Source organism: Mirounga angustirostris, unplaced genomic scaffold, assembly GCF_029215605.1.
Source record: "Mirounga angustirostris isolate CCGP_5_RB_7025 unplaced genomic scaffold, mMirAng1.0.hap1 SCAF_1, whole genome shotgun sequence".
NCBI lineage: Eukaryota > Metazoa > Chordata > Mammalia > Carnivora > Phocidae > Mirounga > Mirounga angustirostris.
In genome coordinates, this window is record NW_026991709.1 from 102,780,367 (window position 1) to 102,802,714 (window position 22,348).

Consider the following 22,348-nt stretch of genomic DNA (forward strand, 5'->3'; position numbering starts at 1 on the left):
TTAGGCGTCAACTTGGGTAGGCCATGATGCCCAATTGTTTGGTCAAATGCCAGTCTAGATGTTGTTGTGGAGGTCTTTTTTAGATGCGATTAACACTTAAATTCATAGACTTTGACTAAAGCAGATTACCCTCCACAATGAGGGTGGGCCTCATCCAATCAGCTGAAGGACTTAAGAGAAAAGATCGAGGCCCCCTGAAGAAAAAGGAACTCTTGCCTGCAGACTGACTTTGGACTCAAGATTGCAGCATTAACTCTTGTTGAAATTTCCAGCCCAGCAGCCTGCTCTGTAGATTTGAGACTTGTCAGTCCCGGCAAGAGCCAATTCCTTAACATAAATCTCTCTCTCTCTCTCTCTCTCTCTCTCTCTCACACACACACACACACACACACACACACACACACCCCTACTGGTTTTGTTTCTTTGTTTCTCTGGAAAACTCTAATACAGGTTTAATATGTGTGTACATTAGAACTAGGATTCTGTGTTTTCCAGGACTGTATGCTTCAGTGCCTGGAACGTAGTAGGCTCTCTATATTTTTGATGAATGTATGAACTGTGGTAAACCCACTGAGAAAAGCAAGCGGATAATTTGGCCCTGTAAGGGGGCTCTTGGAAAAGAGTCAACCCTGAGGACACCTCCACTAAATTCCTGTTAGCAATAAACCTCTCCTCAGGAATCTTCTAGAGTGTATCAATAACCAACGGGAAATCACATTCAGGAATTGTATTTAGTGTTTCTGAGTTTAATTTCTTACCAGTGAAAGAATGCTCAGCACTCAGCAGGCCATTCTTAAGATTTTGTTTGATCCACAGACCCACTGTTTTAAGTGGCATGAGCACAGTGACTGCATCTTGTCATTTCTGTTATGCTATATGTTGTAATCTAGAACATGCTTTTAGAGTAGGTTCTTATCAGTACATTGTTTTTTTGGAAAGAGTGAAATTGAAAACCTCGTCTCAAATACTGTCGATTTTAGTTTCTGCCCCAATACGTTAATCTAAAGAATGTACTTTCCTGAGTGATGGGAACAGAACTCATGGACTGGGATGCTCCCCTCCACATCCCTGTCAGACACTCAGCAGAATCCGCTAAGAACAAAGGCACAGCTTAGTCTCCAGGCTGAGGGGATTGTTTCTGAGGGTCAAAAGTCATCTTGATTAGACTATTTGAAAAGTTGGGATGGTCATTCTATCTGCCACATGAAATCAGAAAAAGTAAACATTCTTTGGCTAACCTCCACCCCCAGCCGACTGAAGCCCAAGTCAAGTTTCTTTGAAATCATGCCAGATGTTCAGTGCTGATGGACTGATTCAGGCTGAGTGAAGAGCTGGTCCGAAGGCAGGCAGAGGTGGCAGAAAGGAGGATGAGGGCCAACAAAGTAGTCAGTCCCGAAGCTGAATTTTGGAAAGCCGTTAAACTACAAAGGTATTCTCTTGGAGGGAAAAACACTAGGAATTACTTTGTTGGATTTGCTCCCCGTTCACTTAAAAAAAAAAAAAACAACAACCCAGAATTTGAGGAAACTGATTCACATTTCACAATGCATCCATTTGGCTCCCTAAACTCTCAGCAAGGGCCCGACTCTGGGGCAGGGCCTGGGTCAGGCTGACAGTCCCTGAGCTCCCACAGACTGAACTTACAGGCCTGAGCCAAGTCTGTGTGAACATGTGTGAGCTAAACAGGCACTGGAAAATTAGAGGAAGGTGCCACAGCAACTTCTAGTGTTTAAAAGACAGCCCAAACAAAAACGGTTAGAGGGCAGGCAGAGACTCAGACTGGACATTCAACCCAGGTGGGAGCTACTTTGAAACAAATTCCAGGTATTTGTTGCAGAGTTTAAAAGTCTTAGAATAGGGGCGCCTGGGTGGTGCAGTCGGTTAAGTGTCTGCTTTCAGCTCAGGTCATGATCCCAGGGTCCTGGGATCGAGCCCCGCATCGGGCTCCCTGCTCGGCGGGAAGCCTGCTTCTCCCTCTCCCACTCCCCTGCTTGTGCATGCACACTCTCCCTCTCTCTCTCTGTCAAATAAATAAAAATCTTTTTAAAAAAAGTCTTAGAATAAAAATAATTAGATCTGTAATGAACCTTATTAACAGGAAATAAATGGAATGAAAACTATTTTCTTCTCGAAACTAAGCAAAAACAGCTCATTTTGCACGCCCCCAAACCAAGAGGGATAGAAACAACTCATTATTCTAAATCTTCAGACTGTTTAAAACTGTTTAAAACTGTTTAAAACACAACAAAAAAGAAAATACACATACAACAAAAATACAGACGATGTATTGAAATTTCCCAATCAAATGAGTATCACAAAATATGACAAAATAAGTCTGATGATATCCACCAGTTTGTTTCATACAAACTAGGTCGTCATTGTCTGGGAGAGAATAAGCGGTTCCAATGACAGACAGCTCTTTTGTTTCTGCAAGCAGTGGCGTTCAGTGGTACCCTGGCTGTTTTGTTCAAACTTCTGACTGACATCCTCGTTATTCAGATTGATCAGGAAAATATATTTTTCTTTTGACAGAGTTGGGCTGCTTTTAAAGGAATTACTTGTTTCACATTACATCCTTCCACCAGAGCACTCAAACTTGACACCTTGTGCAGAACTCACAACTTACCTCCCAACAAAAAAACCACTGGCCTGTGGGGATGGCTCTCTATTTACATTCAGCCACACACATCAGCATTTACCAGGGTGAGGCCGCTGGCTGTCAACTCCTGGCTCTTAGTCAATATTTAATCACTGTGCGGTTATGGAGGGAGAAGGAAACATTCCATCTCCCCATACATGCCTTTAATATGAAAAAGGCTTTCATTACGTTTATAGAAGCATGGTTACGCTTTTCAGAAAAGCCATCAAACTGAGACGTTGCACAACGGTTCTGCTATATGGCGTTTTGAGTGTATTGCCATTAATAGGTGTATAAAACGAATCATATGTAATTGTGATTATTTTTCAAAGTATTACAAGTCTTTGGGTTCACTCTAAACCCTTTTTTTTTTTTTTAATGGAGAAGGGTTAGAGAAAAATCACGCAATACTCGTGTGGTTCATAACCTATAGCTCTAGTTCAGTCTCCAGGTTAAAAAGCAAAGCAACCATGCCAAGGAGAAAATTCAGATTCCTTTTGACTTTTACTTAATGTTAAAACCTGCCCAGTTTTGTTTTTTGATAGAGATTTGTAAATAATTTTCTTAGACCCAGCATGATGCTATTTTAAAGGAATAACTAAAGGAACAGAAGCCAATGGTTAAAGAAAATGGGCACCACCCACGTTACAGGGAGTCCTTAGGCTCCAACCAGACAAAAGCATTTCATGTTTCTTGTGTAGCAAATGGCTCTTCTAACAAGCTGATCACCTGCGTTGGAGACGCTTTTACCATTTAAACAAGACCTGCAATGTTCCATAGGGAAGGCTCATGGATTACTTACAGTGTCAAGATAAAAGGAAACCGGCAGTGAAGGTGAATCAGAGTAGTAAGTATTTAAAATGCCTTAGCTCAAAGGCACACAGTTCTCTTTCATTCCTTCTACTAACCACCGACCAGATGAACAGGTGTGGACTTGCTCTACTGGATGACCTGTGGCAGGAAACGTTTCACTTCCAAGTTGCAAACCGTATTTGACATTCAACAGGTTTTCATTGTGGGTGGGTAGACGAGAGAATTCAGCTTTACGTCAGCTCCTACATTTCATTGGTCCTGCGCTGATGGATGGAGGAAGGGAGGGGTTTCCCTAACTTTCCTGCCCCTGCCTGCAGAGCACTGGAGGCTTCTGAGAGGAAGTCCCAGGACTGAGTGCTCACGCGGCTGACATTAGAACACCTGACTCTCTGCCCCCAATCCTGTCAGCATCTGGCATTTCAACATCTCTGCCCAGTCTCAGGTCAGTGTGCCTAAAGCTTCAGGTAAATCACAAGTAGCTCATCAGGAGAAAGGCTGGGACTCCATTTTAACATATTCCCAGCCCACAGCATCCAGGAGACTTGATAAGAAAATCCCACAAATATGCCAACTCCTTTAAACCAAAACACTCAAGAACTTCCTGGAGCCTGAGAAATTTAACATTAATTCACTACTGAATTCAAATAGCTTCTTCCCACTTAATTCCCTAAAAGCCTCCATTCCCCACAGTACCCCAGTTCTCTGGGTACAAGGAAATGGCATTTCAAGCATTGTGTCTATCATTAAACTCTTTGCAGCATAAAAAATATTTTAAATTTACTACAGGAAAATTACACGGTTATTTTATTGTATAAAAGATGGCTTTTAGGTGTAGAGGTGGGAAGTTCCATAAATGAGATGCAGACTCAGATGCCTAGGCTATGTTTGTTAGGAAAGAGAGTAATTTATCTCAGGCTAGTCCTGACTTGAGTTCCACAAACCTTTCCAAACTCCTTCCCTGCACCCTTGCTGTCCCCCTCCTCCCCCCTCCCTTACCCCTCTCCCGCCATCCCCCATGGGGCTCCCTAGGGCGGCTCTGGCCATCCCACCCTGCACTGGGGTCCTTTCTTTCCAGGTCTTGGGTCAGCTGTCCTCCTGCGGCTGCCTCTGCAGGTGGCCGAGCCAGAGGCTTCCAGATTCCCTGACCTCCCGTCATGGCCCTTACCTCGGATATTAAATAACCACCTGAGGAAGTTGTTTAATGTCCACCTCCCTCACCAAAATAAATATGCCACTTGGACAGAGCTCATAGCCCTCTCCTCTCCCCTAGTGTCCAGCAACATGCAGCTGCTGAATATAAATGGCTGTTAAGTGACTAAGTACATGAATGGGCAAGAAAAAAATCACGGGAGGCACTGGGTTCTGCTGTAGCCTGAGCCCCCTCGACTTCAGCCTACCTGACCTTCTCTCCCCCCCTGGGCCTTCAGATGGCCGTTGCTTTTGCTAGACTGCCACAGGTGACGCTATGCTGAATGTGGTCCCAGGACTTCTGCAAGGAGAGCTCTCTGGCTGTGCTGCCCAACACATGGCAAGGACTCAGGCATGGCCCATTGTTTACAGCTGCCTATAACCTAGTGACCCACAGTCCCACTCTATAGGTGAAACAATTGAGGAGCAGCTAGCTCAGGATTGGGTGTCAAGAGAGCAGGAATGCACCGTTCTATCACTCAACCAGAGGATCATTATGATTCCTTCAAACCAACACAAAGGGCAAGTTTTTGACTGTCTTAATGGACTTAGCCAGATTTATGGGAATAAGCATAGGGGTATTGGTGGGGACCTTCAAAACGAAGGGAAGAAACATAAAGCCATGCATTTATGTTGAATGATTTTTTTTTTTAAAGATTTTATTTATTCATTTGAGAGAGAGAGAGAGAGCGTGCAGGTGCGGGGAGGAGCAGAGGGAGAGGGACAAGCAGATTCCACGCTGAGTGCAGAGCCCAGCACAGGGCTCAATCCCAAGACCCCAAGATCATGACCTGAGCTGAAGTCAAAAGTCGATGCTTAACCAACTGAACCACCCCTTGAATGAATTTTTAATTAATTTAAAAGAAGTTTCCATTTACGAAGAATTCTCAAATAGCAGCATGTGGGTACAAGCAGATACTGTATATCCAGAGATTACATATGTTCGGACGTGACTGCAGCCATTAGCAAAGACAAGCAGTTATTATGTAATGAATGTCAGAGAGGCTAAATCCCAAGTACCTGGTGCAGCAGTTTTACCAGTTGAAAATGGAAAGCCCATGGCCCTTGGAGCCAGTGAGACCTGCGCTAGCTCTGTGATCCTGCCAGAAGCCTCAGTTTCCTTGTCTGTGAAATGGGAGTAACAGCATCCACCTCGCCTCACTGTGAGCATTAGGCACAATAAAGGAAGAGTAGCCAGCTCACTACCTGCCCATAGTTGGCACTCAGTAAGTAATAGCTGTTGTTATTATCATTGAAACAGGTTTGACACATGTCTCTCCCGTTCTCACAGCAGCATCACCCTCTTCGACAGCACGAGGCACGTTGGCGTGTTTACAGGATTCGGGTCAGCCTCCCCCACTGGGCTGTAAGCTCCAGGAGGGCAAGAAGCCCCATGACGTGACTGCTCCATGTGAGCCTCTGCTCAACCTTACCCTCTATACCTAACACATAGGAGGCACTCAGTATGTCTTTACTGACTGAATAGGCCATGAAGAAAAAACAACGGCCTATCTTAAGGAGAGACCTGGCAGACATCATCGTGTGGACTGTGGTTTGCTGAAAAGCTTCATGTAAGCAATTTTAAAATCCAGCTCTTATTCCAAAATGAACTCAGAAAGCTTACTCCTTCAAAATTCAGAGACCTGCTACCCTTAGATCACACAAGAGCATAGTTTCTAGAAAATAAAGAATGGTTAGAAGACATTCTTTAATTCACATTAAAAATTTATAGATTTATACCACGATACTAGTTGTTTTTATTCCAATAATTATAAGGAGGCTACGACTACTATTCTGGGCCAGGTCTGTCTGATTCCAGAGCCTGCTGATAACTACCCTCCTTATACAAAGTCTCAGCTACATCACAAGAACACATCTGGACTGGCATCAGAGGGTGCTGGGGTAATGTCTGCTGACGTTTCAGCCCCGTGTTTGATTCTTGGCATTAGCATCACCAGCCATAGGTTGAATCCCATGTGGTCCAGTTAGCTTTGATCCTGATGTCTCCCTTAGATCTGCCCAGTCACCCCATGAGTCATAGGAGTAGAATGAGGGTGTGTGGACAAGATGCCCTGGGCAGATAAGCCTACGACATCCAAGCGGGATGTCAATGTTCTGTTTATGACACCTCCAAAGTCTCTCCTGCTCTGTGTGCCTATTTCCTCATCTGTAAAATGAAGCAGACTGGGCCAGATGAGCTCTAAGTTCCATTCCACCTTTGATATTCAATGATTCTGTGAAAGACTGAAAAATACTATTCTATTTAGTGATATTGGGCCTACAGATATATGAACTTGATTCATAAGTCAAGAGACTGCTGTCATCAGTTAGGGCTCCTGATTTGAAAGCAATAAAACCCACGTCAGCTGACCTAAACTCACAGATTCAACAGGAGGTAGTCACTAGGGCAGCACAGAGAAAGCCAGGGAGGCAGGGCAGGTCGGGAAGCAGAAGCAGGCCATGGTCCCTCAGGGGAAGACCCTGGCAGCCGGCATCACTATGAGGGCCTCCAGCTGTCCTGAGGGCCTTGCAGTGAGTGCTCTAGACCCCTAGTCCCAGGGAAGCAGAGCAGGGGAGAGAGAATCTGGGGCTGAGGTTCCAGAACATGAGTTAGCCACTTGCAATTACCCTCCCACCAAAATCATACACAGCAGGGAACGGGTAACTCCCTAAAAGGAACCTGGGCACTCTTAGGAAGGGTAACTCATGTGGGGCGCAAAGCCCAAGAACATCCACCATGGGAGGAAGAGCCTAAGAATATAGAGGTCGGTGATGCCAAAATATCCTCTCCTCCAGCACAGCATCTAATGAATTTCAAAAGAGTATATAAATTTGAAATATTTATTCAAAACATTCTGGTCTAGAAAGCACAATTTCCAATGTGACTTTATGGGTTTCGCTGAAAGAAACATTTACTGAGTAGTATCATAATCCGCAATACATTGAACATGTAATTAGTAAAAGAATTCTGGGAAATTTAAACAAGCCTAAGAGGAAATCACTGATCCTGTCAGCTGAGCCAGGCCACCCAAGGCAGGGAATGACTAACCAGGAAACCCTCTTCATGAGAAATCACTGAGTCACGGGGACATCCTGCTGCTGACAAAACTCTGTCTGGTGCCCATTAGTAGCTTAGGTTTTAAAATTCTGATGATTCGGTCAACAAATACTGAACATCCTGACAGTTCAGTCTCCTTTCTTTTTCCACGCCTGCAAGAGTCTCAAACCCGCTTCCTTATTATTTCTAATCTGTGAAATCTCCCACATGTGTTTCCGCGACTTATTACTCATTTCACATCTTGAGTGACATTCATCCCCTAAGTCACTTACAGCTCTCTCTAGTCAACTGTAACTTACTCCCTTCTGCCTGAACTTTCATGCCAGTCACAGAGCCTTCACAATTCAACCGGAAGCTTAACTCCCAAGTATACTCCCAAGCCGAAAAGCTGTTTCCTGAAAACAAACAAGCAAGCAAGCAAACAAACAAAAGATCTGGATGTTGGTGAGCCAAATAACATTCCCAAGGACAGTGAAAATTTGTGGCCATTTATAGCCTACGGAAAAGAGCCCATGGGCAAATATGTAATTTATGCTACCCTCGGGAACTCCAGACACAGCCCCTCACATCCACCCTCCTGGTTAGAGAAGCTGTGCCCTCTGCAGGCCTGCATATGCTACTCTCTCTACCTGCCCTGCTCTTCTTCATTGCACACGCTTTCCCCACAGGGCAGCTGCAGAGTTTCCACCGAGGAGGGACAGAGGAAGGCAACCTGGTTGGCAGAGGGGCTAGGAGAATGGTCTTCAAAACACACTTACAAGCAAACACACAGTGGAATATTTGCTTAGGTTTCAGGTTCCCTTGGGATGACTGTGGGGAGGAAAGGGAGACTATGGAGGGACATAGCTCTCCCCTCTCTCCAGCCGACAAGGCTATATTACTCATTACCTTTGTTGACTAGATTTTAATTGTAAAATCTAATATAAATCCAAATAAAGCCAGGAGTGTAGGTAATAATACTGTGTCCATGTTCATTTCTTAGTTTTGACAAATGTGCCGTGGTTATATGAGATGTTAACATCAGGAAGAGCTGGTGAAGGATATTCATGAACTTCCTGGACTATCTTTGTAACTTTTCTGTAAATCTAAAGTTATTCCAAAGTAAAAAGTCATGTCTAAAAAGCAAAATGAACAGTGTTTCCTATTTTTCTAAAGGAAAGTGAATCAAGACCCCAAACTTGTCTCGTTTGCTTGAAATCTGTGTTGACTTTGTACTTGGAGCCAGTGGTTCTAAAGAGGAAAAAAAACAAACCCCAAAACTTCGCAACCTCTATGCTTCCAACAGTATATTATGTAGTAACAGCTGGAGTTAAATAAAATCTAAATATGATTCAGCAATCTTGAAGTTTCATTAGATTCCATATAATAACAAGAAATTTTATCAAAACTCACCTCTACTGCCACCCCTTGAATTAAATGGTCTCAGACGAATTTCCAGCAGATAAAAGAACTGAGACCACATATCCTGTGTGTGTGTGTGTGTGTGTGTGTGTTTAAGGTAACTTTTTCTTAAAGAATTCCTCCCTTTTCATTAATCATAAGTAATGAAAAATAAATCACAATATACTTCCCTGACTCCAAATAAAAAATCAGTTTTTGAACTGCTTTGAATACGAAAGAGAAAAGTAAATTCTAAGTAATGAGATGTGTATAAAAATTAAGTGAAACAGAATAAGGTGTATGCTGTTAGCTCTCCCCCCCGCTCCCAGATGTTATTGTTTCAAATTATTTTAAGCCCTGAAAGGGGTAGAGGAAGCTACTCTGGTGTCAGTAAATCAGAACATTGCTTCATGAGTTTTCTTCCCTAGCATCTCTCATTTCTAGTATCTCACCAGACCTCTAGCAAGCCCCCCCTACCCCCACTTCAGGAAAAGTCATTGAACCTCTCTGGGCCTCAGGATTCTCATCTGTAAAGAGAGACTAGGTTTGGTGTGGGATGGGAAGCTGGTAGCCCAAAGACCATATTTTGAAGAACTGATATGCTTATTAGCCCTACAAAATTATGTGGCTTTTTTTTTTCTTTTTGAGTTACTTGTCAGAGTTTCATATTCAAGATATTTCTCATAAAAGCTTGGTCTTGGGCTTTTCCTGATATATCAGAACGTTGACTATATTCTGGCATGGCAACAAGTCAGTCAGTGTGTTAGAACAGCTGCCCCTTTATGTCTGGGACACGCCATCCAGTTCACCACGGTCCTGCTTCCCTGTGACGCACTGCCCTCCTGAGTTACCTACACGGCTCCGGAAGCATCTGGGTTTGCCATCCTTACTATGGAATCCCTCCCAGCTCTAATATTTGGATTCCCAGTGTAATTGCTTATTAGGAAAACAGAGTTCTAATTAGGCTGCCAGCACACTGGAATATTCTGTAGGGGTCTTACTTATAAGTTAGTGCACACACAACAGTTATACATTGGCTTTGTTGAGTGTTTCTGTATGAAACACAAGAAACATAAATCTAATACTGAAACCACCATACCATAGTAGAGCAGGTATTTAAGAAGTTTTAAAACCACTGCTACCTCAAGTTTTTCTTCTAGAACAAGATCTGACTTTAAGGGCTGTTTGGGTCAGACTGTGTGGGGCCACTGTAGGCTGAGCAGCAACTCTAACAGGAGATCACTAGTTACGTAATTTAAGTATTCAAAAATAAAATCCCAGTGGTCTTCTCTCTTACTCCTTACCAATTTTAGAGTGGAAATAAAAAGGACAGAGCACTTAAGATGCAGTTGCTCATAATAAAATGTCAGACCAGGTCAAATGGACCAAAAATTATGTAAGATTTCACAAAGAAAAAAAAATCGTCTGCAATTTTCATAAGTGGTATAATTTTTAGCTACTGGTGCCATGAGGAGAAAAACAGAAGGCTAAATTGGTTTTGAAACTATTTGAAAACATGTTATTTTTATAGGAGTTGAGATTAGCCTTTAAGTTCTCTTCTAAGGAGACACTGTGCAGGTTCCCACAGGTCCAGACCCTTCTTATTTTAGAAATAAGTTTCACGCTACTCTTTCTTTGCATGGGGAAAAGGGGGGTACCAACCATTGTGCTGCTGGACTTGACGCTCAAAATGCCCCAGCATTTTATAACACAGCAGCTTTTTTGGTTCTGTTTTTATTTTTTAATGGTCTAACCTCAAATCTAAATTTACAACACTGCTGGAGATCTTGGGCATTATAAGGAAATTACCTCATTCCCTTTAAACTTTTTTAGACAGCAAAATTCTTTCCATATATGGCAAACCCAGAAGGAAGCAGAATCAAATGACGTTAGTTTAGTAGTTGCCATAACTTACCTGTTGTTTTGTTCTGAACATGCCTACAACGTATTTGTGAGTGAGGGGCCCCTGGCCACAGCTAGCGGGCCTGGAAGAGTGCCCGTTCTCGTCTCCTCATCACCAGCTGGTCCATGAGGACACCTGGCCAAGGGCCCTGGTCATCAGAGGTGCCCAGAACTGGATGAACCATTTTCATACAGACTTTGAATTGGTTCTCTACAGGCTGAGGATCACAGTGGTGATCCTAGGGGAGGTTGCAATGGGTATGCACCACTGAGGGGGCAACACCGTGCCAGATGAGCTCACCCAGGCTCAGGGAGGTCCTGACGGGGGATCTGCTGCCCAGAGGCCTGGCTGTGAGGCTACAGAGATTGTGCTCTGCTCTCCGCCCTTTTCCAAGCACCCTAAAAACCAGCCTAATCTGCCTGGGCAAGTGCAGCAGCACCTAGAAAAGCCCAACCCACAGTTTCTTGCTAGATGCTTTTTGTAAAAAACAAAACAAAACAAAAAAACAAAACAAAAAAACCCCAACTCTGGATAACTCAGACATTCATTTCTACAAGAAAGAGTTTTGAAGGATCAATCATCTCTATTAGGACATGGGTTTTTCACAAAACCCTCTTGAATTGATATATTTGCAGAAATCAGCTGTTGACTAATGCATGGCTTCTTGTAATCCATAAAAATTGAAGTTTTTAAAAAATATATATATATACTATACTAATATCCCAAGGAAGAAAGATCCACAATCACTTTCAAGAACATAAATGCCAAGGAGTAACTTTGAGAAATGGAAGGAAATAAAAGAAGAAAAAAGATGAACATGATACTGTTGATGATGGATATACCAAAAAACGTCATTCAATTACAAATAAATATAAAATATTTGGGTGGAGATTCAAGGGTATCAGTAGAATGTACAGATATAAGTGGCAATTATTAAGAAATCTGATATACACAACTAGATGGAAGAAAACTGGTTAACTCTTTTGCTTCCAGTAAGCTTTGCTGTAACTTCACATCAGTTACAGGTAACTCAAAAATATTTTACAAGTACTTTTAAAAAACCATCAACCTGGAGCTGAACAAACATTGGTTGAGTTCATTCCTATCACCTGAGTATTGCATGGCCTAAACCATCATCTTCCGGATTATACAAACTTTCTGGAGAAAATACCACCAAAGTAGGGAAAAATGGGAATAACCCCAAATGACACACACATTGAAAAATAGATCAGGTGGGGACAATAAGATGAGGTTAAGTATGTGCAGGAATGGAAATAGAGAAAGACAAGTGACAAAGATTGGTGATAGAACATGCTTGACATAATAATTTAACAGATATATAAGGAAAATAACATCACAAAAGTGAAGTGGTAGCCAAAAACGAAACAAAGCAAAGAAACAAACCAAGAGCATCTGAAACAATGCGGGCTCTTACAGATTTGATGAGGCTTGGCTAAGTGAAGGAGAACGGTTATTATGAGTTTCCTGGCCCTGACAAGAAGAATTAGTGATGGCTCAGTTCTACACATTTAAATGGGAAACTAAGAAACATCATATGGGGAACATAAAAACCCAAACACATCTCCCTTTCCTGATGTCCACTTTTCTATTCCTTGTTCTCACCCACATTCTGACGAAGCCTGATGTCCTAGTGGAGACTATTTCATGGGCTGCTACTGAACTCCACAAATACTTTTCTTTCTCGTTTTTTCTTGTTAATTTCCCCTCTGGGAGGCTTACAATCAACTATTCACTTAAAGCTCTACTTGCATGTGGGTGAGCTGCACAGAGATCTTCTCCCCCCTGTCTTTCTGAGCTCAGGCTCGACCTCGCAGCCTGACAGTCCACGGAAGGACTTTGTCTGTAGAAGTGACCTGCGGAAGGGTGAACCCAAACCCTCACTGCTCCCCTCTCTGCCTCCCAGAACTCAGGTGGCTCCTTGCAGAGTTCTCAAGGGCCAGTCATCCTCTGGCCCCACAAGAGGGAAGAACTGTGTGGCCCAGTGGTGGAAAGGAGGCTGGACAGACAGGAAAAGGAACAATGACAGAAAATATCGTTGACCCAGGGAGAGCACTGTTTTGTTGATAGGAATACACACAGTGATGAGCTGAAGTCTGCATGGAAGAAAGCAATTTTATAATTGTCTGAAAATGCTGGTTTAACAGAAGAAAAAGAGAAACAAACAATAAAATGAAAACTTCTGATCAAGTGCTAAAAAGTAGAATCTACTTCCAGACTCGGACAGGCCTGGGCTGAGGACGTTCGGGGAAGCTGAGTGAAGGTATTTAATCTCCACAGACCTATTTCTGCCCTTGAAAACGATGAGGGTTTGATGAGATGACCTCTCGGATCCTTTCTATCTTTAAAATCCTATTACTTTTCTACTTAAAAAGTTTAATTTCATAATTGACACTTAAATTTCCACAGAAGTTGTATGCAAAATAATCTTTTGGTCACTGACAGTATAAAACATCATCTGTCCCATCTAACAGCTCAAGGAGCCAAAAGTGGTTAAGAAAAGCATTTGCAAAAGCCCTTTTTGTTAAAATACTTGGGACTGAATTTCAAAAGTAAGAAAACAAGACCATTCATGTCTTCAGGGGTAAAGGTCTAGGAGTAAAAACAAATTTCTATTTTTAAATGCAAATGTAATGTCACAGAGTTTAGACATGGACCTGGAATTATGATTACTAGCACTTGGGTAGGTAAGACACATACCCATGAAAAGATAATTGAGAATATCAATTGACATATCACTGAAAGAGCCCGGAAGCAGTCAGAAATTGACAGGTCTGGTCTGAGTTTTGTCGGGTCAGGTAAAGACTTCAGGTAAATCCCTAAATCTTGCTGGGCCTCAGTATTATCATCTTTAAAATGGAAATAAGTACTGCCTTGTGCACATTTTAGGTGTCATAAGGATGGAATGTGATAACATGAAAACACTTAAAACTAGAAAGTTTTTTTTCAAAACCTAAGTATGCGGAAGTGGTACACAAGTGGAATAAAAAGTTCAGAAGAGCGAGATGATCAGGTACAGTTTCCCAAAGAGGGGAGGCCCTGAATCAGAGCGGGCCATGGAGAAGCAAGTGCTGGGCAGTTCGGTGGACAGTAGCATCTGGACCTGCTCCGAAGAAAAGGGCTCATGCCGGGCCTTCCTGAGTGAACTAACAAGGAATGCCAGGCAAAGGATCTGGAGTTGAAAGTGTGGCAGAGCTGGAAAAAGATGGGAGGACGGTGACAGGATGTCAGCGGTGAGATGTTCAAAGAGCTCCATGAATGTGTGATGAGAATGTCTACATCTGTTTTTCAGATACGCACCCTGAAAATTTTCCTTAGGAAATTTTAAAGGACCCTATGTGCAAAACAATTGGTGGGCAAAGATCTCCTTTTGTCCAACTACAACACTTTCAAATGTTCCGCTAGAGGATGAATCATGTGATGGTAGTTTAAATACACACACAGCCCCAGAACGTGTAGTTCACCTGCAAACCTAATGTTTTTGTAACCCAACCATATATTTCTTTAAAGTCTTGAGTACACGCTAATGGATAGAACAGCCTTTGCAGCTCGTAAACAAATATCAACATCAATTACAAAAACAGGCAATGATGGCACTAAACATTTCAAAGTAAAAGGTTGAAGCACAGAGTACATTAAGTCCTGGTAGTTGCTGGTTGTGATAAAAAAAAAAAAAAGATTTAACAATGTCATGTAGCGCTCTCTAACAAGAATAAGAGATAGTTGCACACCACACAGAATATTTTCACTGCTGTGCCCCAGGCTGCCAAAGCACATGACTTATTAAACTTACAAATTTTACAATATTTTGTAGGAGTAATAAAGACCTCTTAATTCAGTCTATAAAAATGGGAATTCATATACTTTAAACATAGCCCAAGCAACTACAGAAACAAGCTACTTCAGCCATTCCAGCTACTTCAGACGATCATTGATGGGGAAGGAGGACCTGGGCAAAAGGCTTACAGAGTAATACACTGAAAACAACCTGGGGGCGCCTGGGTGGCTCAGTCATTAAATGTCTGCCTTCGGCTCAGGTCATGGTCCTAGGGTCCTAGGATTGAGCTCCACATGAGACTCCCTGCTCGGCCGGGAGCCTGCTTCTCCCTCTCCCGCTCCCCCTGCTTGTGTTCCCTCCCTCACTGTCTTTCTCTCTGTCAAATAAATAAATAAAAATTAAAAAAAAAAAAAAAAGAAAACAACCTGTGTTTACTACCATTCTAGGAAGAAATATAGGCAATTTAAAGTTTGCTACTAGTTAATAGTACAAACAAATAAAAAGACAAATTATTTTCAAGTACTTAGGAAAAAACTTCAGGAGAATTTGCTGTCAACCATATCGATTAAAATTATTCTTATCTTCTCATTAAAAGAGGAAATGCACCTGTCACAGGCACTAAAAATAACAAAATCATAATTAAAATGTGTTGGGTCTACAACTAGAACTCTTCTCTAATTTAAAAATGGATATTTTTGAACAATGGGTGTAATGACTCTGGTTGGGTGGAAGATGGGATCCTGGTGCTTTCTCACTGTTTTAAGAGAGAGGGAAGCAATCATCCCAGTCACCTGAAGAGAGATATTTTGCAAGTCCCCAAAGACAGAGATGGAACAGAGCAAACAGTGGGAGAGGAAGCCAAGGTTATAGTGAGTATATGAATAATTGTGGTGACAGAAGCATAAAAGGGTGCAGCTTCTTTGGAAAACAGGCAACCCCCAAAGTTGCCTACCATATGATTCAACCCTTCTACTCCTAGGTATTTACCCAAGAGAAATGAAAGAATATGTTCCTACAAATGAATGTTCACAGCACTTTCATTAGTAATAGAAACTAGAAACAACTCAAATGTCCATCAACAGAGAAATAGGGTATCTCCATAAAATGAAACACTACCTAGCAACAGAAAGTAGTGAGCTATTGCTCTACACAATAACACCGATGAATCACAAAATAATTACATGCTGAGTGAAAGAAGCCAGACAAAAACTGAGTACATATTATATGCTTCTACTTACATTCATTTTAGAAAAAACAAGCTAACCTACAGTGATAGAAATAAGACCAGTGGTGGCCAAGGGACAGGATGGGGAGATTGCAAAGGGGCATGTGGATACTTTTTGGGGTGAGAGATATGTTCATGATCTTAATTTTGGTGTTGGTTTCACAAGCGTACACATATATCAAAACTGACCAGATTGCACACTTCAAATGTGTGCGGTGGACTGTCAACTCTACCTCAACGGTTAATTTAAAAAAAAAAAAAAAAAATCAGAAGTGGGAAAAGAGGGAGAAAAAAGAGGGTGAGTTTCCAGAGACAGAACAGGCTCAACTTGGAGGACCACAGACACTGAGGACAGAAAACCTCACAGAAAGACATCTGAGAAAAAGAGGCGGAATAATAGTCCATTTAGGAAGAGGAGTACCTTGAGACAATGGGCACTGTCACCCCACCTGGCCATGCGGAGGGGAGCCCTTGAGTAGGTAGAAGAGTGATCTGGAGACAAAAGTAAGATCCAGGAGAAGCAGAAGAAAAGAAAGTGGACTGCTTGGGTCTATGCTGCGAAGAGGGAAACCGGGGTTTCCCTCCAATTGCCCAAGCCAGTTTACCAGTCATAGTAGGCAGGGAAATGAGAATTCAGGGTTGAATACAAATATCGGGGAGCAGGTCTCCCTTAAACTTGCCACAGCTGGTTCTAGATCTGACGTCAAAAGCACCAATCCCCAGTATCTTTCTTTACTCCTTAACTGTGTGGGGCCCTTGATGCTGATGCAGGCCCAGGGCAGGACTGTGAGAAACAGGTGGATACCAGAGGCCCAGGGGCTGGCCAACTGGAGGGGGCGCTTCTGGGAGCAGTTCTGGTTGTTGGGTGAACGGCTCCTCCTCCCCATGTGTGTGTGTCGGGCATTTGTGCCAAGCAGGGGGGAGCTACTGGGGATAAGGCAGTGGGAAAAAGAGACCTTGCAGCCCTCAAGGCTCTGACATCAAGATGGCGGGGGGGGGGGAGGGGGGGTTGCTCCAGCAAGGAGGTTGGGCCACCTGAGGGCAGGCAAATTTGTCTAGCAGGATAGCAGGATGGAAGGTCACCACAGTGTTTCCTTCAGGACTTCCTCTGGCACCTCAGAGCCCTGACCCCAAAGACAGTTCCCGGCACCATCCAAGCCCCATCCTCTTCAGCTGACACTAAGGGAGAAATTAGCTGCTTAAACCCTTTCACCAAAAAAAAGGTAAGCTCTAGGGTTTAAATCCCACCTAAATGTTGTATGTTTTTTAATTTGCCTCTAAATTTTCCCTAGATTAGGAATGGCTGATGGTCAACACAATTTTGAGATCTCATCCTTCCTTTTGAGATCTTGCTGCAGCCATTATTCCATTAAAACAAACCAAAACTAAACCAGGCCTGTGAGAAGAGACTCCGAAATAATGGGATTTTGATTATTTCCTAATTTACTTAGGTCCTTAATATTTACCAGGAAGCATAAGAGGGGACTAGTCATTAGGAAATCTAGGGAGGGGGAAGCCTCTTTCCTTCCCTTTTACTTCAAATTGATTTTAGCCTTAAAATAAGAAAAAAACCTTAGTCTGATATAAGAAGAAAGCTTTCCCTAGGTTACTTAGTGGGCTCTTAGGCAAATCACTTAACTTCAATGGGCCTCAATTTTCTCACCTGTTAGATGAGGGGGTTAGCTTAAGTCTGGGGCAACTGGGCCTAATAAACCATTCATTCATTCATTCATTCATTCATTCATTCATTCATTCATTCATTCAGTATTTGAGAACCTACTGCATCCCAGGCACTGGGTTACAGCAATTAAAAGAGAGGCAACACTACAACTTGATTCTAGAGAAACCAAAAATGGAAGGGGAACCAAACAAGATAATGTCAGGTAGCAGTAAGCACTAAGAAAATACACCAGGGTGCCTTACTTTACTTTGGGGAAGGTGGTCAGGGCTGTGAGAGGTGAGTAGTCTGGAATGATGGAAAGGAATCAGCCACTTTATTCCCAATAGAGGCAACCCTACTGGGGGTTTTCCTTCAGGTGGGCAAAGCTTATTTGGTTCTCTTCATAGGTAAAGGAGACTATACCCCTCTTTTTCATTTTATATCCTTCCTCCCAGTACTCTGTATTAATTCCATTTATATACACTTTTATTTTTATTTTTACTTTTTTTTAAGATTATGTATTTATTTGACAGAGAGAGAAAGAGAGAGAGGGCACACAGAGGGAGCTGAGCGGCAGAGGGAGAGGGAGAAGCAGACTCCCCGCTGAGCAGGGAGCCAGATGTGGGCCTCCATCCCAGGACCCTGGGATCATGACCTGAGCCTGAGCCGAAGGCAGACTCTTAACCGACTGAGCCACTCAGGTGCCCCATGTACACAACTTTTTAAAGAGGAGCAAAGTATTGGACTTGAACAACTTCCTCTAGATAGGATTTCTCTTCTACAGGACTCCTTTGTTATTCTCAAGTTTCTGTCCTCATAGTTATAAATTCTCCCACTTATTCTGGGCAGGAGTAAACAGGATTTAAATCAGTGTTTTTCAAATTTCATAACAACCCACAGTGAGAAATAAGTTTTACATCATGACCCAGTGTATAAAACCAAAAGTTTTTAAAACCAAGCTTACTGTAACTACCCGCAATGGACGGTAGTATATTCTATTTTATTTCATTTCTTTTTTAAATGCTAAGATGATTTCATCAGTAACTTACAGTATGAAAAACACTATTCTAAACCGACTAGTAATTTTGTTAGTAACAAACCAAAAAATGGTAAAATTGATTAAACAACCTCAAAGGCTCTCCCCTCCCCTTTTTCTGTACACATACTTGTTTTAAAGAAATGGGTTCCAAATTTCTCTGTGTAACTTGTGGAGGAAATTCCCAGAGGGGACATTTTCAGAGGGACTGGGGTGGAGGGTGGGGAGCCGAAATATGCAAATTGTTCAATAGGTGAGGCGACACCTTTAGTTTCAAAGATTGCCCAAGAAGGAAAGACTCATAAAGTCTTCACAATAAGAACGAGGCTATGGGTGTGTGTGTGTTGGGGGAAGGGATGCTGTTAAGTAACTTATTAAATTTTAAGTTCCTAGAGGGGAGTCAGTCTGCACCCTTACCTTTCCTCACCAAAATTCCAGTCTCACATGGACAGATACGTAACTGCAACACTGAGAATCAGACCTTGCATTTAGCACATAACACACAGGTGCTCAGTAACATTTTATTTCATAACTTTTAAATAATGGAGCTCACTGTCATCATCAAATCCTAACTTTATGTGTACAGCAATCATTATGTTCTCCTGGAATGTAAAAATGTCATGCAGTAGTAAATGAAATGTGTTTATCTTCAAGTCATTGTTTAAGTCCAGGGAGCTTAATCAGGTATTTTTCTCAAGCTCTAAGTGGGAAAGGGATGTTTTCCATTGCAAGGTAAAAGAGAGAGGAGTAGCTGTAATGGAAAGAGTCCACATCTGCTAGTGGCCATGGTAAACAGCTGGGATTAAAATGAGTGTGTTAATTTAATAGGTAGTCTCTCAAGGGACACTAACCAGTGGGCTCAGTCAGCCAAGAGCTCTGTCTGATAGAAACCGTGCCAATTTCCCCGTGAGTCGCAGTTACTGTCCTCACCCCTGAAGTCAGAAGTGCATGCACCCAATTTCCAGTAGCCCCAGGGCCCTGGAGCCGAAAAATTACACCGGCAAGCAAGCATTCTCCCGCAGGGCCGAACCGCTGCTACACACGGAAAGCAGCGCAGTGAAGCTGGGGCCCTTCAGCCCCATTTAGGGGCATCATTAACGATTTCAAATTACAACTGTTGCTTTATCTCACAACAGTGATGAACAGCGGAGCTACATTCATGATGTTTTTCTTTTAAGTCATTTATTTGCTCTCCTCTCAGGGGCAAGAAAGATGAGACAAGTGCAAACCTGCCAGAGCTTCTTATTATAGATGGAGCCCTCCTCCTCTCCCTCTCTCGGTTCCACTTCAGCACCCCTCCCTCTCTGGATTTCCTGAACTGAGGCAGTAGCCTCCGGTAAGGAACTGCAAGTGGCTCCTTTTCAAAACTAGGAGGGATTCACCAGAGAGGCTGAGGCGACAGAGGCAACAACCACTCCCTCACCCTAGCAGGTCAATTCACCCCATTCCCCAGGTCAACAATAGGTCAGATTTCAGAAAGGAACGAAGTCTTAGAGGAGGGCGGCCACCCATTCAAATTCAGGAGCATCCTCTTAAACGCGAGATGTGACAAACCCTGCTGCCATACCGGAGGTGTGGGCAGGCGACTGTGAGCGTGGGCACGGGGACAGCCTATATATAGGCGAGACATCACTGGTAACGAAGGGAGACCCACCACGGTCGACAAAGCCACAACTATTACGACTTGAAATATCACCCGCAGGGCACTGGCCTCGGTGCCAAGATCTCCCCGGATTTATTTTCAGGCAAGTGACTCACAACCTCGTCTCCATAAGTAATTCCATTAAAATGAGTCGCCGGTTCCACTAACCCGACTTTCCGCTGCCCTCTGGCTGCCACTCCCTCCTCTCCGCCCATCAGGCAAACCCAGACAGCTCCCAGACTGAGCAACCGTACCCCAGGGGAGCAGAAGGCAGGCTCTTAGGCCCGGCCCCCTCCCTCGGGGAGGGATGAATGGGGCCGGAGGCGGGTGGGCGCGCCAGGAGGGTGCGTGCGGGCGGAGCGCGGGGTGTGTACGCGTGTGTGCGCGCGTGGGCACGCACCCCGGCCAACTTACGGAGGTGGAGTTGGTCCTCGCTTGGCCCTGGTTCCGCACCTCCTGCTCCCGGAACTGCAGTCCAGCCAGATGCTTCTCCAGTGCCTCCCAGTCCATAGGGGGCACCGGGGGCTCCTCCGGGACGCACGTCCCACTGTCGGTGGGCTGAAGGCAGAGGACCCGTCCAGCCGCCGGGCCCCGGCCGCCGCGTCGGCCCCGCGCCGGCTGGGGCTTCTGGACCGCCCGGCGGGGGCCCCGAGAACCGCTGGGCCGGCCGGCCACCACCACCACGTTGCCATTGTGCCTGAGGTCCTGGGGGTCGTGCGGGTGGAGGTTGCCGTTGGGCACAGGAGGCGGCATGACAGTGGTGGCGCCCTTGCCCCTGCCGCCGCCGCCGCGGGTCCTGGCGCTCACGTCCCCCGGCTCCCGGGCCGGACAGCGGTCATCCCGGTACCCCCGCTCGTCGCGCTCGTCTTCCTCTTCCTCCTCCTCCCCGTCCTCCTCCGGCGCCCACTCATCAATCACCTTCTTTTGGTAGACCGGGAAGGGCTCCTCATAGTCCTCCAGGGCAGACACCAAGTCCAGGCTGCCCCCCGGCGACGACGAGGATTTGCACTCGGAGCAAGGGGTCACTTTGGTGGAGTTGGACTGCGAACTGGCGCGGCTGCTGCTGCTGCTGCTGCCGGCGTCACTGCCTAGATCCATCCCATCCTCTCGGTAATCCTGGGGGGGGGGGGGGAGGCAGAGAGTGAGCTGCTGGGCCGAGCCTGCTCCGGCCGCCCGCCGCGAGCACCCCGGCCCAGTGCCCCGAGCCTGCCTGGCCTGAGGTGCGCCCCCCAAGGAGGCTTGGGAACCGAAGCCGGCACCAGCCTGAGGCTTCCCTTAGCCCACCCCTCTCACCATACTCCTCCCAGGAACTAACCCTCAAATTAGCAAAGGGGGTGCCCAGCCATCAGCGCGGACACTTTCCATAAGAGGGGCCCCGGGGCGCGCATGGACTTTGTTGTAACCATTTTGCGCCGGGCGCGCCCCTGCACCCCGCCCCAAAGATTCTCCGAGCACCACTTTCCCAGAGAATTATAATTCCCTGGGGGCGGGACCGAGAAGAGGGTGGGCGCTACTGAATTCGCACACCGTTCCGGGCGCCGAGACCACCCCCCGCCCCGGCCCCGCCTCGCCCCGCCCCCGCCGGCGGCGGGGAGCCGGGCTCTGCTCGCCAGCTGAGCTTTACTTTCTAAGGAACCGCAGGCTGCTCGGAGGTCTCACTCCCGCCTCCGCGCCTCCCTGACCCGCCCCTCCTCGGCTCGCCGGAAGCCTCGGGGTGGGGGGGCGCTCCCAGCTTGCGCCGGAGAGGGTGGCTCTCGCCGCCCCCAAAGGTGTGCGGGGCCGGGGCGCGGCGGCAGTAGCTGCAGGCGCCGCCGCCGCCGCCCTGGGGGAGGGAGGACGCGCCCTCCCGGCGGCGGAGCCGGTCCCGCCACCGAGCATGCCCAGAGGCTGCCGGGCGCGGCGTAGTCCGCTCTCCCGGTTTTCGCGGCAGCAGGCTGGGGCGGGAGGCCAGGCGGGGATGGGGTTGGAAAGGTCGGGAAAAGGCCGAGGGAAGGGGGCACTGGGCGTTA

At 45.1% G+C, this 22,348-nt stretch overlaps 1 protein-coding gene across 2 annotated transcripts in view; it reads right to left on the reverse strand.

Annotated features, from left to right (window-relative positions):
• Positions 1-22,120, reverse strand: part of SCHIP1 (schwannomin interacting protein 1) — a 119,598-nt gene extending 97,478 nt beyond the window's left edge. The window contains exons 1-2 of one of the 2 annotated variants that reach the window (XM_045903471.3): positions 21,964-22,120; positions 20,754-21,455 (exon numbers count right to left, since the gene is read on the reverse strand). In XM_045903471.3, coding sequence (XP_045759427.1) covers positions 20,754-21,437 — 684 coding nt within the window. In that variant the 5' untranslated portion in view covers positions 21,438-21,455; positions 21,964-22,120. Of the gene's footprint in view, positions 1-20,753; positions 21,456-21,654; positions 21,931-21,963 lie in introns of those variants that run through there. The other variant, XM_054504344.2, reaches the window with a different exon arrangement.
• Positions 22,121-22,348: the final 228 nt, after the last annotated feature.